This window comes from Glycine max, chromosome 11 (assembly GCF_000004515.6).
Source record: "Glycine max cultivar Williams 82 chromosome 11, Glycine_max_v4.0, whole genome shotgun sequence".
Lineage (NCBI taxonomy): Eukaryota > Viridiplantae > Streptophyta > Magnoliopsida > Fabales > Fabaceae > Glycine > Glycine max.
The window spans coordinates 23,315,137-23,328,199 of NC_038247.2; the positions used below are offsets into that span (position 1 = coordinate 23,315,137).

A 13,063-nucleotide genomic window follows, 5' to 3' on the forward strand; every position below is an offset into this window, starting at 1 on the left:
TTTGCTCTTCATACCCAATCTTCTCCATGAGAAGAATTAGATGATCTTAACTCTCTTCTTCGCTCTATATTTTCAATCCTCACACTTAAAGCTTCACTACTCCTATGTATTCTTCTCAAACTCTCTTCATTCTCCTTTCTCATTCTCTCCATCATTTTCTTCATTGTCATAACTCATTTTTCTCATTTGATCACCAAGTTTAATCATCTCCGCCATGAGCCTTGCGGTTTTTGGAGATGGTGGAGTAGCATCTCCACTTGCAAAAGCCATGCCTACAAGAAAAGTTAGTGCACAAGTAAAAAATAGAATAGGACATCACCACTCAACTTAGTGTTTCACTCAAGTTCACTTGTGTATCACTCTTTCAAGGCTTTTTCTTTTATAATATGCACTCTTGCCTTTTACCACTCTTGCTTCTTTTCCGTTCTTATGGAAAACCTTCAAGCTCAAAATCAATAAGTATTCAATGTGAAATATGTCACAAATCAAAAAGCCAAGAAAAGAAATACTCTAAGACAAAACTAAGGAATTTTAAAGACAAGGAAAAATAATAAAAGGAATACTCAAAAGGAATGCCAAGGAAGACAAACTAAAAGACTCCAAAATGAAGAAAAGGATTATCCAAAAATTGAACTATACTAGATGTAAATAACCAACAAGACACATTTTTTTAAAAATAGAAGTATGTAAAAATAAGACTCTGAATGCAATTTCTTTTTTGCGTTTTTTTTTTTGTTTTTTTTTCTTCCTTTCTTTTATCTTTACATTTTTTTTATTTTGGCACACAATTCAAATTTGAATTCAAATATGTGATTGGGAAAATTAAAATCTAGGATTTCTTCCTTTTTTTTTTACTTCTTTCTTTCCTTTTTTTGCATGAATTTTAATTCTATATTTATAAAAAAAAAGATAAAAAGATATTGATACTAGATATAGTTCAGAAAAGAAAGATAGACTCAAAGAAATAAAACAAAAGAAGATAAAATAATAATATAGAGTTAAACAAAAAAGTGACAGAACAAACAAAGGAGAAAGCACACTTGAAACAGAAAACACAAAGGATAGATGATGCAATCCAACCCCGTAAGGGCATTGGATAGAAGACTCCAAGAAGATTGGGCTAGAGATACAAGAGAAGGCCTTATGGTTCTCATGAGCCTTAGGGTAGATTTCAGGCCCATGGACTAAGTATGAGCCCACTTATCTTTGTACATATTAGATTAAGGTTTTATTATTTTTGGCTCTTGTATTTAGGGCTCCATAATATAGGTAAGGTACCCTAGAAATGTAGGATTTTTCAGCCCTTGTATTTTAGGGCATCTAGACTAGTTTTTGTATTAGGGGTAATTTTGTAATTTCACATGCACTAAGTGAATATTGGATGTGTGTGGTTGGAAATAAATTTAATTGAATTGGGAGAAGCCCAATCCAATTAAATTTAAATTTTAGAGGGGGAGGTGAGCATTTGCTTGCTACACCCCATTGCCACATCATATAATCACACTTTATGCATGTCCTTCATGTTTTACATGTCTCATGACACCTAAGCACACTTAATGGAGAATCTTGGACTTGATCTTGGATTAGTGGGCTGAACCATAACTAAAATTCACTAATCATAATTAGTGAAAATTTGGTTCCACAAATTCAAATTCAAATTCAAGTGAAATTTGAATAAAAATTCAAATTTTCCTCCAATTTTGTGTGACACTTAGGCTATAAATAGAGGCCATGTGTGCGCATTTTTCAACTTTGATCATTTGAGAATTAAAATTCAAAGTTCAGACCTCTTTTGAGACACAAAATTTCGTGCTCCTTCTCTCCCTCTCCCTCCATTCTTCTTCTCCTACCTACAAGCTCTTATTTATGGCTTCCTAGGGTGGTGAGCTTCTTCTTGACTCATCTTCTCCTTGAAGTGGCATCTCCTCTCAACTCTTCTTCTTCTCCATTCCGCTGCCATTAAAATTCAAGAAGCAAATGACTCCATTGATGAAGAAGATCCAAGGCCTACAAGCTCCAATGGAGCTACATTATGTGGTATCAAGAGCATCTTCATCTAGGTGATGTTCTTTTGCTTCCTCTATCTTTTTGTTCGGTCAATTCACTTTAATTCCTTGTTATTCATCTTATTCTCCATGTATATCCTCTATTGTCTTGTGGTTTGGTGGTGTTTAGAGTAGATTCAAAAAAATAAACAGATTAAATCTTAGATCTACACTTGTTCTTGCATTTCTATGGTTCAAATTTTATAGATCTACTCTTGAATCATGTTTTTGTGTTGATTTTAGGTTGTATCATTTTTCAGTCATAATCTTCTTGTGCTGAACCTTTAGATCTAAATTTTCTTCCAAAATATTGATTAGAAAAAAAAAACACAAAAATCTAAGTGTAAATCACTTAATCCATGTTGTCTTAGAGTCATGTTTAGTCATAGTAATTGTCACATTATGTTCTAAGTTTGTGTTGAATTTTTATTTTGTTGATTGAATTCTAGATACATTTGTTCATGTATTCTTGTCATTCTTAGCCTATCTTTTTAATTTTGAGTCTAATTCATGCATGTTATTTAGTTCATAACATGTTCTAAATCAATTCCTAGAAGTAATCTTGTTGTTGAACTTTTTTTTTGTTTTCTAAGTTTCCTACATGATGCCTATGATAAAGTTGAGTTGTGGTGCTGATTTGTGGCTGGATTTGTGAATCAAAATAAGTCTTAAGCTCTCTTGAATTGTGTTATTCAAGATAATTGAGCATAAGCAAACAAAAATTGTAACTATCCAAGCCTTAAGCAACATAAACACTACTCTTGATTTCTAGGTTGAAATTGCTGATGCTGGCAGCTTGAACATATGAACTTGTATAAATTACTGGGAATTGGTCACTACGAATTTTGAGCTGAAATTTTTATAGAATTTTCTAGACATCTGGAAAAAAATTATAGAAAAAGAACGAAGTGATTTGGAAAAAAGGAAAAAATAATAAAAATCACACAATTTGGCAGGAAAATAGTGTCCAGAAAAGGAAGTGTTCTTGTTGTTTTGGCTCAAAATTTGTTCTATAATTGATGCCCATTTTATAACAATCTTAGTTCTGAAATTTCAATTGAAAATTAGTGTAAAAACAAGTGCCAAAACTAGAGGTTTCTTGAGTCTCTTTTTTTAGTTTTTTTTACTCTACTCTAGAGCCATTCTAAGTTTCTCTTTGAGTCCTAGCTTGCTTTCATGTGCTTTTCATTGCATTAATTGTTGAATAATCCTTGAAAATTTGTCTTGTTAAAACTCTATTGGTTTAGCTTTCATTCCATTTTTTTGGTCTTTGGTTATTTCTTGTCTCTTTGTTTCCTTGTTTGTGAGTTGCCATATAGGGAATTAGAAAGGAGGATTGGTGTCATCCCTTGAAGAATTTGAGTCAAGAAGCAAGGGGAAAACCACCTTAAGAGCTATTGGACTAAGAAGCACTCCAAATTGAGTGAATCACCAAAGAGATAACAACCACCAAAATTGAGGACCTTTTTGTAATTTTTTTAATTGAGAATTTACTTACCTTCATTGCTTTCAAATTTTGTAACAAAAAGGTCTTTCATTGGAAGTAAGTTGGGAGCCTCCAATAGGTCATCCTACTTCCATTTGTGTGTAATAATTTTAGATAATTTTTCCTTAGGATAGTGAGTATTTTGTTGGGAACCTTAAATGAGTTCATTCAAACACTCTTAGGATCTGCCTAGTTTACATTTCTTTCACTTTAATTTCTTGCTTACTTTCATAGTTTATTTTCTTTACTAGCCACACCTAGTTTATCTTGTTATTGCATAGTACTTTCTTCTTTCTTATCACGCTTATCTTGAGTTCTTTTGGAACCTTAGCTTTTACCTTTTTTACAAACCCCCAACAAGAAAGAACCACAACTTAGAAACCAACATGAGTCATCATTCATCTAGTGTTAATGGCAAGGGTACTAGTCATAAGGACCCTCTATCTAGAATCTTAGATGAGTTGAGTTCCCTCAAGTTATGGAAAGAAAAACTAGAAAGAAAAGAAAAAGGAAAAGAGAGGGTAAAAATAAATCAAGATGAGAGGGAACAAATAAGGGAAGAAGAAAGAAGGAAAATACTAAAAGAATTAAGAAAAGAAAAACATGCCTCATATAGTAGTCATAACTCTTGCAAGAGCCTAAGTGAAGAACTTCGTGACTATTATAAAGGAAGGCATAGGTCACATCTTAGACCTCACTCCCATATGAGAGAAAAGGAAAGAAAACCTCAAGAGGCTAACATTAACCTCCCATACTTCCATGGGAAGGACAATGTAGAGGCTAACTTAGATTGGGAAATAAGGGTAGAGCAACAACTTAAAAGGAAGTCTACTTCAAAATCTTATGGCTCTCACTCTTATCCAAAGCAAGACCAAGGTCAAGGCATCTTAGGGGTGACACCTTCTAAGCCCAAAGATGATAAGGGGAAGACAATAGAAAAGCAACCCATTAAGGTTAGTATGCAAGAGAAGACTAGATTTATAAAGTTCTTTAAATGTCTTGGAAGAAGACACATTACTTCTCAATGCCCCTCCAAGAAAACCATGATTATGAGTGGCCAAGACATTTATAGTAGCCAAGATGAGACTACTACTTTTCCTTCCTCTAGTGAAAGTGAAGAAGCAAAAAGGGAAGAATCTAGTGAAGAGATCTACCCCCAAGAAGAAGGACAACCTTTAATGGTTAAGGAGGAGTGTAAGGAGGAAATTGTCTCCTCCAAGAGGTTAGCTAAGAGGGAAAGGCATTTTGAAATAAAGACAAATATTAAAGAAATTACTCCTCTTAGACAACCTCCACATTTTCTCCTTTGTAAAAAGACACTTGTTAGTATTTCCACACCTCTTAGGCTTAAGTTTATTCCTCAAGTAAAGGATTTGTTAGATGAGGGTTTGGTTCACAAGAGCTTAAATCCTTGTGCTTTGTTGGTGCCTAAAATAGGTATTATTAGGCATCAAATCCCTAAAATAGGTGGTATGATGAATGTTTTGAGTGGTGCAACCCTCCTTTGTAAAATCACTCGTGCACCCAACATCTTCATGATTTGTGTACATAGGGACTCATTAGGTAGGTTTGCTCTTATTTTTAGTTTCAATACAAACTTAGATACTTATATGGCACAACTTAGGTTTGTCATACTTTTTTGTAGGAATAATCAACATGAAAATACAAAAAAAAATATATGTTTCGTTGCATTACTTTTCTTAATTTTTTAAATAGTGATCAAGGGGTTCCCATGAACCCTAAAAGAATAAAGGTCATTCCTGAGTGGACCACTCCACTAAGTATAAGAAAAATTTGGGGCTTCCATGACTTAACAAACTTTTACAAAAGGTTTGTCCCATATTTTTCTATACTTGTAGCACCACTCATTGAGTTGGTGAGGAACCATGTTCCTTCATGGGAAGATGCCTAGGAAATGGGTTTTCAGACCTTACCTTACTTCAACATACCAAATACCACTAATACATATGTTTTTCTTCTTTTTACAGGTGTTGAGGAAAAAAACCTAGAGTTTTAAAAACTTCGGGATTTGAGGTCAAATCCTTTTCAGGGGGGGGGGGATTATGCAATCCTACCCCACAAGGGCATTGGATGGAAGACTCCAAGAAGATTGGGCCAAAGATGCAAGAGAAGGCCTTAGGGTTCTCATGAGCCTTAGAGTAGATTTTAGGCCCATAGGCTAAATATGAGTCCACTTATCTTTGTACATATTAGATTAAGGTTTCATTATTTTTTGCTCTTGTATTTAGGGCTCCATAATATAGGCAAGGTACCCTAGAAATATAGGATTTTTCAGCCCTTGTATTTTAGGGCATCTAGACTAGTTTTTGTATTAGGGGTAGTTTTGTAATTTCACATGCACTAAGTGAATATTGGATGTGTGTGGTTGAAAATAAATTTAATTGAATTGGGAGAAGCTCAATCCAATTAAATTTAAATTTTAGAGGGGGAGGTGAGCATTTGCTTACTATACCCCATTGCCACATCATATAGTCACACTTTATGCATGTCCTTCATGTTTTACATGCCTCATGACACCTAAGCACACTTAGTAGAAAATCTTGGATTTGATCTTGGATTAGTGGGCTGAACCATAACTAAAATTCACTAATCATAATTAGTGAAAAAGTGGCTCCAGAAATTCAATTTCAAATTCAAGTGAAATTTGAATAGAAATTCAAATTTTCCTCCAATTTTGTGTGACACTTAGGCTATAAATAGATGTCATGTTGTGTATTTTTTCAACTTTGATCATTTGAGAATTAAACTTCAAAATTTAGACCACTTTTGAGACACAAAATTTCGTGCTCCTTCTCTCCCTCTCCCTTCATTCATCTTCTCTTACCTTCAAGCTCTTATCCATGACTTCCTATGGTGGTGAGCTTCTTTTAGACTCATCTTCTCCTTGAAGTGGCATCTCCAATCATCCTTCTCCTTCTCCATCCCACTGCTATCAAAATTTAAGAAGCAAAAGACTCTACTGATGAAGAAGCCTACAAGCTCCAATGGAGCTATGTCAATAAATAACACCTGATTTCAAGAACCAAAGCTCTAGTACCAATTGATGGATCCCTGATTTGCGGATCCAATTTTTAACATCAGCAAACTGGAAAACCAATTTGGAACTATATGAAATTGGGGAAAATAAAAGGATAAAGCGGAATTAGAGAAGAAGAGGGAAAGAACAACGCCACAATCTTGGAAGATTGATAAGTTGAGAATGATTCGCCACAAAGAATAAAATTCTTTGATAAAAAGCTAAGGTTTCACATAAGAACCAAGAGAGACACTCTCTTAATTGTGTCTAATATAAAATTTCATAAAAACTATCAACAAAATGTTTAAGGAGTTTATTTATAACTTCTACTAATAATCCAAAATTAGGCCTAAGACCCAATAACTAATCTAACAATTAAAAGAATAAAAAAGATAGCAAGTCCAAAAATAGGCCCAAAAATATAATTAAAAAATGAAAATAAATTTTATTCTAAAAGTTGACTAAAATAAATAAACTTTAATTCTTCTTCTTTTTTTTCCTTCATTAGAGAATTTAGTCTCTTGTCAAATTCTTCTTGAAATTAAAATCTCTTATTCCTTGCTCAAGTGATTGATCCATCCATATTGAACTAACCTAAGCCAAATTCTTCCTCCTTAAGTAATCCTCTATCATTCATAAGTTTTCAAAAAAATTAAAAAATACACCACTTTTATAATACATAAATGGTACGTTTTACAAAATATAAGATAAGACATGGAGGTGGAACCCATGTTAAAGTTGGCTTTACTTTTTCTTTCTTTTTAACAAAAAGTTGGCTTTTCATGTATGGAGGATTTGCACATTAAATTTGAATCTTATTTTTTATTTGATAAATCTCACGTTACATGAAATTTATCTATTAATAGAAAATAAAAATGTGTTAAAAAGTTTAAAAGAAAAACTATATTTTGAACATGTTTATATAATAATTGGATAAAATTAAATAATCAAAATTACACTTTTACAGTTTACAATTGGTATAATTATGATTGGATAGAATAACATAATAAAAATGTGTTAAATTACAAATATACTATTTTACTTAGTTCTTACGATTTTTAGAGAATGGTAATAATTTTATTTCATTATTCCTTTTTATTAACTAACTTCGCACTTTTTTTTTCTGTTTCATCATGTGTCTTATCGTAACTTTCTAAATCAACTTTAATTTGCACAATCAATAAAAATTAGTTTCTTTAAATTTGGTGTTCGTATTATTTGTTTATAATATATTCTAGAAATTGGTCACTTTTTAAATAAATTTTGATTTGTATGTTGAATGAAAATTCAATGTAGTTTGAGTGTACTAGGTGGAATGAACCTTGAGAGTCAATATGTTAAAAATGATAATTTAACCACTAGTTATTAATTAGGATATGTTTGGTTGTGAAGAGAATAAATGAGGAAAAATAAGAGAATATGAAAGAAGAGATATAGATAAGAAATATGATAAAAAGATAAATAATTTGATTGAAGAGAAAAAAGGAATTAGTAAAAGATAATTTTTTTGAATGAAAATGGTTTAATAGGTAAAAAAAAAGAAAAAATAATTAATATTGAATGAAAAATTGAAAATACATTTTTATCCTTTATTAAAGCTTTCTATGCATCACAACTCACAAGGAGTATCAGAGGCAACACGGATAATTTAAGTGAACCGTCTTAATTTTTTCTTCAATCCGCTCAGTTTGAGAGAGGATAAAAAAATACATGTGGTCCCACGAATTTAAAAAATAAAAATTCTGCACAACTTTGTGCAACCAAATCACCACGATATGTGAACTTCTCTTTCCTTCCGCACATTTCCTTCATTGCTGTTCTTCACACCTATTTCTCTTTAATTTTACCTATAGAATTAAAGCTCTTAAATAGGAATAAAAGTTTATTTTTTTTATCCGGTTACAAGTTCATTTACCTAAAGAATTATGATCTAAATATTTTAGTGAATCCTATAAGTGAATTAAAAAATCAAATTGAATTTATTTAGTAAAGGGTCTAATTCAATTGAATGAACAGTAAATAATGTAAACCTATAATATCTTATTTAATTTTTATGAATAAAAAATAAATAAATTTATCTCAACTAATAGAGATTAGGTTTAACAGAAAGAGTTAATCATCAACAAGAACCTGTTGAGAGAGATGTACATATTAGTATATCTAACTACATCTGGAACAAGATTGTGTTTGAAGGAAAATATAAGTAAAAAAAGAAAAATGAATTAATCCCAACTTAAAATTCGTATATGAAATGAAACTTGATCTCAACTTCTTGATCACACTATTTTTAATAGACTGATCACCTAACAAGTTTCCGATCGGACTAATCATGCTGGCATGTCCAATTTGATTTTTAAAATAATGATTTTCTTCAACAAATTAAACCTGTATTCTTTCTTGGTGGTTCCTAATATTAGAAATTACTTACATGAAATGCCAATTGATCAATTCCTGAAAACTACAATTCATTTTCACTGTCTTGTTCTTTCTTTATCAATTCGATACACTTACTATAGTTCCCTCATTTTCTGAATGGAACAAATATTTAAAGCAAAGAAAGCAGCATGGCATACAAGCTTTAATTCAACAACGTAACACAACATTCAAGAATTAGAAAACATTCACTAGCTAATTCAAGACCACGAATCTTAAATGATTGATATCTCATTCTAGACTTCAAAACAATTTTGATTTTGTACATTATTTAATAGTTATCTATTTATCTTATATCTTTTTTTATCACACTATCATATGCTTTCTTCTTTCAATTTCTGTTTTCTCTTTCAAGATATACACGCACTGATAAAAGAACGTGGGGTAAAAAATATAATTTTCCAATTAAGAAACATCACGACAGCACTAGCCACTAGCAACTTTTCGTCATCTCGCTCTTTAATTTAATTACGTGTAACCTTTAAATTAAATGCGTCACGAAGGATTGAACAGTGTGAACAGTTTATGAAAGGCATGCACACTTCTCAATCAAATAATTGAATATAAAAAATTAATACGACGAAGTTAAGATTGAATTATTTAAATATTATTTGAATTCAATTTTTAAAGAAAATAATTTTTAATTAATTTTTTTTTATTTTTCTTGAACTTCAAATTAATTAGAAGTGATTTTTTCATGTGAAGAGGTTAAAACCAAGAAAGGCATGCACTTCCACGAACGTTGATGGATTTCAGACGCAGCACACGAAAGCAACCACCAATAGAAAACATTTTACATGGACAAGTGCATGCATGGGACCTCTTCACTAAGAGAAAAGATACAAAACCCAAACTCAAACTATAGTGCGCATTATTTGATCCCTCTTTTAAGATCCTATATCGTTATACACAACACTCTCTCAATTCCAACTACTCTTCGTTCACAATATGGCAGAATGCGTGACAGACTTGGCTCAGGCTGCCGCGTGCCGAAACAGCGCGGCGGCAACACACTTAAAAGTGATTTCCATCTGTACAATTTTTGTTACCAGCGTGATGGGCGTGTCAACACCCGTCATGCTGGCACGATATTTTCAAGGAAAATCTCTGTATGATATTGCCATCTTATTGATCAAATGCTTTGCTGCTGGTGTAATTCTTGCCACCTCATTGGTCCACGTGTTACCTGACGCCTTCGCCGCACTCTCTGACTGCCAGGTGGCATCTCAGCATCCCTGGAAGGACTTTCCCTTCGCTGGCCTGGTAATTTTACACATCTAACTTAAGGCAGAGAAATATTAGCTATTCACTCTCAAAACGTTTTTTAGATACACCAGGCATGCTTTCCTATTAAATGAAATTTATGTGTTTTATTAAATATGTGAGTCTTGTTTCAAATTTAGAAGGTCTCGTTTCTAAACTAGTAAAAAATTCCAACTAATTAAAAAAGTATACATTAAAATACCTCTTAAAGAATGCGTTACTATTTAAGTGTGATATATAGTTGAGTTTGTGCTAGAAAATTTAAGTTTAATCTTTTCTCATAATACAGTATTGATGAAGGAAGAAAAGTTCAAAAAAATGTGACTAGATCTTAGATTGAGGGTTGGTCATATAGTTTAATCCAATTAAAGAGTTTGATACATAGAAATATTTTTAAGACTAATTGAGGAGTCAAATGTTTTAATTATATATATTATTAAATGTTGAGAAAAGAGATTATATATTAACAATGTAAAAAATGTTACACACTCATCCAATTATAATTTGTTATGTATGATAAGTTTATTATTTTTTTAAATAATTATCTTAAAATAAGTAAAACAATGATTTATGATAGGATAACAATATAAAACTATTTTACTTTCCAGATGCATAGGCATTAAACTTTTAAAAATGTTTCTTATATATATGTTTTTCTAAAGTTAGTAAAATTAATGTTTAGTATTCTAATAGTTTAATAAGTATGCACGAGTTGAAAAAAAATGACTCTTAAATAGTTATTTTTAGTTGAATTTCTGTTATTGTTCCAATGACAGGTGACCCTCATTGGGGTGCTAATGGCCCTGCTGGTAGACACCGTTGCTAGCTCGCATATGGAGCACGGGCACTACACGCCGGTGGAGACGCTGGAGAAGGAGGGTGGCAGCAGCGCGTGGAGCATTGAGCTGGCTGGTGGTGGTGGTGAAGTGCAGAGGGTTGAAGAATTAATGAGGTTGAAGCAGAGACTGGTGTCCCAAGTTTTGGAGATTGGTATAATTTTTCACTCTGTTATCATAGGAGTGACTATGGGGATGTCTCAGAACGTTTGCACCATTAGGCCACTTGTTGTTGCTTTGTCCTTTCATCAGATTTTCGAAGGCTTGGGTCTTGGTGGCTGCATTGCTCAGGTTGGTTTAATTTCAAATTAACAAATCAATATATATAATTATAATATGTTTGTATATATGTAATGCATTGTTTGGTAAATCAAAATTGTAAACTAATTCTAAAACACTCTTAATGAAACTACTTTATTGCAAAGAAACCTTATTAGTTTGTGTTCTAGTATTGTTAGAATTGCATATTAATCCATATGCTTGAGGATGTCATGGCTAAATTTGGGAAATATATTACTATTAATACATGTTACAGTCTTTAATCAGCACCGTTTTATAAATTTCAATAAATTTTTACCCGAAACAATTAAAAAGAGCATGTTTGCAAGTGTGTTACTTATATTTCTCTTTGTAAAGACTTATAGTTTTGTCAAATTAATCTATTGACTTTAAATACAAAATGCCTTTATTGAATTATTAATTTTACAGATATACATTTATTTATTAGTAGTGATCAATTTATACTAAAATAACTCTTTAATTTAGAACTATTCATCAACGTCATTATTTATTTTGTTGAAATTTAACGGATAAGATTAAAATTTTACTATAATTATTAGATTCCGAGAAGATGAATGTGAGAATGAAAAATAATTAACTCTAAAAAGTTACTCTTGCTGTAGGTTGATTTCTCGTTTATATAATATAATTAAGTAGCTTAGGGACATTAAAAAAATGTTAATTGGTAATTATGTTTTGTGTCGTGATCAAAATTGCAGGCCGGATTTAGCTTTGGAACTACAGCGTACATGTGCTTCATGTTCTCTGTGACAACACCAATGGGAATAATTTTGGGAATGGTGTTATTCTCAATGACTGGTTATGATGATACTAACCCTAAAGCCTTGATCATGGAAGGGTTACTAGGTTCAGTTTCATCTGGCATACTAATTTACATGGCTCTTGTTGATCTTATAGCAGTTGATTTCTTTCATAACAAGCTTATGAACTCTAATGTGTACTTGAAAAAGGTGTCTTTTATTGCATTGACTCTTGGCTCTGCTTCAATGTCTGTTCTAGCACTTTGGGCTTGAACATTCTCTTGTGTTCAGATACCATTTTGCAAGGGTAAATACAAGATTAGTAAAAGAATGTGGCTTGTGGTAATTATAGTTTATTTCCTTTTCAAACCTTTGTTCATATTTGGTGGATTAGTTTTAAAATTCAATAAAAAAATATTTAAAAACACATGATTCCATTTATTTATATCAGTGCCCCTCATCCCTAGCTATTACCATAATTTGAAAGAAAGAAAAAAAAAACCAACCACAACTACCACTATTATTTTAAAAAATAAAAAATAAAACACCACTCATCACTATATCTTTGTTATCATTGTCTTCTAATTACCAATATTATTACTATTGTTATTTATCCCTCTAAACAATATTATCGTTATTGTTGATGTCATATTGACACTAGTAACACCATTCTTAATATTGACATCACTTATAAATTAATTTTTTTTTATTCAAATACAACACAACCCCATCCCTGCATAATGATATATCCGTAATTGTAAATTTCATAGTGAAATTAAATTTTAGTTTAAAATTATAATTCTATTCTTTCATTCTTTAGAATCATTACACAACTTAAACATATATATGAACCAGATCAACTTAAAATCTCTGTTTTTAACTATCTTTTATTCGTTTTGATTTAATATTAGTTTCTTTCCTAT

At 31.6% G+C, this 13,063-nt stretch overlaps 1 protein-coding gene across 1 annotated transcript; it reads left to right on the plus strand.

Annotated features, from left to right (window-relative positions):
* Positions 1–9,743: 9,743 nt before the first annotated feature.
* LOC100784745 (zinc transporter 6, chloroplastic) lies at positions 9,744–12,468 on the plus strand. The gene is made up of 3 exons (XM_006591176.4): positions 9,744–10,264; positions 11,041–11,391; positions 12,099–12,468. The coding sequence occupies exons 1-3, from the start codon at positions 9,950–9,952 to the stop codon at positions 12,411–12,413; spliced, it is 981 nt and encodes a 326-aa protein (XP_006591239.1). The 5' UTR covers positions 9,744–9,949; the 3' UTR covers positions 12,414–12,468.
* Positions 12,469–13,063: the final 595 nt, after the last annotated feature.

Excerpts from the sequence above, each read along its gene's own strand:
- LOC100784745 (XM_006591176.4), top strand. The coding sequence starts at position 9,950 with ATGGCAGAATGCGTGACAGACTTGGCTCAGGCTGCCGCGTGCCGAAAC. Across the intron at positions 10,265-11,040 it reads ACTTTCCCTTCGCTGGCCTG|GTGACCCTCATTGGGGTGCT; the intron begins GTAATTTTACAC and ends TTCCAATGACAG. Across the intron at positions 11,392-12,098 it reads TTGGTGGCTGCATTGCTCAG|GCCGGATTTAGCTTTGGAAC; the intron begins GTTGGTTTAATT and ends TCAAAATTGCAG.